We start from the raw sequence: 1401 nt of genomic DNA on the forward strand, positions 1-1401 counted from the left end.
ATACAACAAAAAACATCCAACAAGAAACAAAAGATAAAAACAACAGCAAAATCAATAGAAACAACAACAACAACAACAAAAGAATGATGAACGAAAAAAACAAACAAAGAAAAACAACCGTCACCTGTGGCCTCCGTTTTAACTTGTCTTCCCTCCTAGACAAAAATGTAGAAGTATGAAGTACGAAAAGAGAGTCAAAGTATACGATTATAAACCATGTACAAAGTAAGTGAAACATTATGATACAACAATGAAAATTCTCTGATAGTGTCCTCCGCCCCACTCCCCCAACCTCTCTCTCTCTCTCTCTCTCTCTCTCTCTCTCTCTCTCTCTCTCTCTCTCTCTCTCTCTCTCCCCCTCGTTCTATTTCCTTCTAGTGCCAGGATCTGGACAATAAAGATCCATCTGATCTTTTCTTTCCTTTTCCCTCCATATCATGTCTTTCTAAATTCCCCATCTCAGCCAACAACAGGCGGGATGATCTCCTCACTCACCCCAGTATCCACCCCAGTCACGCGATGTATCCACCCCAGATACCTTCCCACCTGCATGTAGATCCCAAACTTCCCCAACCGACCACAGCCGAAACCCGTTGAGATGACCCCTGCCAGTGTCCAGTGAACCTGACTATCCGACGTAACCTGGACCGGGCACACTAGAGGACCCCCGGAATCTCCTTTGCAGGAATCTTTACTTCCTTCAGGCGACCCGGCACAGATGTGGAAGGACTTGAAGTAGGTGGAGCTCAGACTCCGTGCGCAAGCTCTTCGATTCTGAACCACTACATCAACCTAGGACATAGACCAAGGTAAACATGTGTGAGGCATCGTAGTTTTTTTTTAGTCTTTTGTAAGAGTAGGGTATGGTATGGGTTTAATGTCTCTATCAACACTATTAAGTCATTTAAGAGGCTCTGGTTTAACTTCTATCTACGAAAAAACTGATTCGTAAGAGTATAAGGCGCTTGAAAAACAAATTTGTCGTAATAGGGCCAACAATCCGAGCTATCACTAAATAGCAACTTGCAAAGAAAAGAAGGAGGCGGGATAAGGAGGATAAGTGCCTATATATAGGAAAGAGGAGCAACCAAAATCAGACCACCCTCCAATCACCCACTTGACATAGATGACATGAACATTAGAAGTTTCTGTTTGTACACCACCAAGTCAATACACACCACTGTTATCTAATTTATTGTTTATCATTTTTTATTCGTGTATTTATAAAAAGAGGTGTTTAATGCCAACATCGACAAATCTAATATTACACGTTTTTCCTTCAGGAAGCGGTATATGACTTTGTCTGTCAGGGTCTATCCAGGATGGGAGGGATACTACGTCTACTGTACTGTACTGTAGTATAGGGTTTTACGGCGCTCGCAACTGCTAAGGTCATATGAG

At 42.4% G+C, this 1401-nt stretch overlaps 1 protein-coding gene across 1 annotated transcript in view; it reads right to left on the reverse strand.

Moving 5' to 3' along the window:
• Positions 1–352: 352 nt before the first annotated feature.
• The window catches only part of LOC101859473 (transmembrane protease serine 9), a 14350-nt gene continuing 13301 nt past the window's right edge, over positions 353–1401 (reverse strand). The window contains exon 4 of the mRNA XM_005095372.3: positions 353–792. Coding sequence (XP_005095429.1) covers positions 460–792 — 333 coding nt within the window. The 3' untranslated portion in view covers positions 353–459. The remainder of the gene's footprint in view (positions 793–1401) is intronic.

The sequence above is a fragment of the Aplysia californica genome, unplaced genomic scaffold (genome assembly GCF_000002075.1).
Source record: "Aplysia californica isolate F4 #8 unplaced genomic scaffold, AplCal3.0 scaffold00102, whole genome shotgun sequence".
Taxonomy (NCBI): Eukaryota; Metazoa; Mollusca; class Gastropoda; order Aplysiida; family Aplysiidae; genus Aplysia; species Aplysia californica.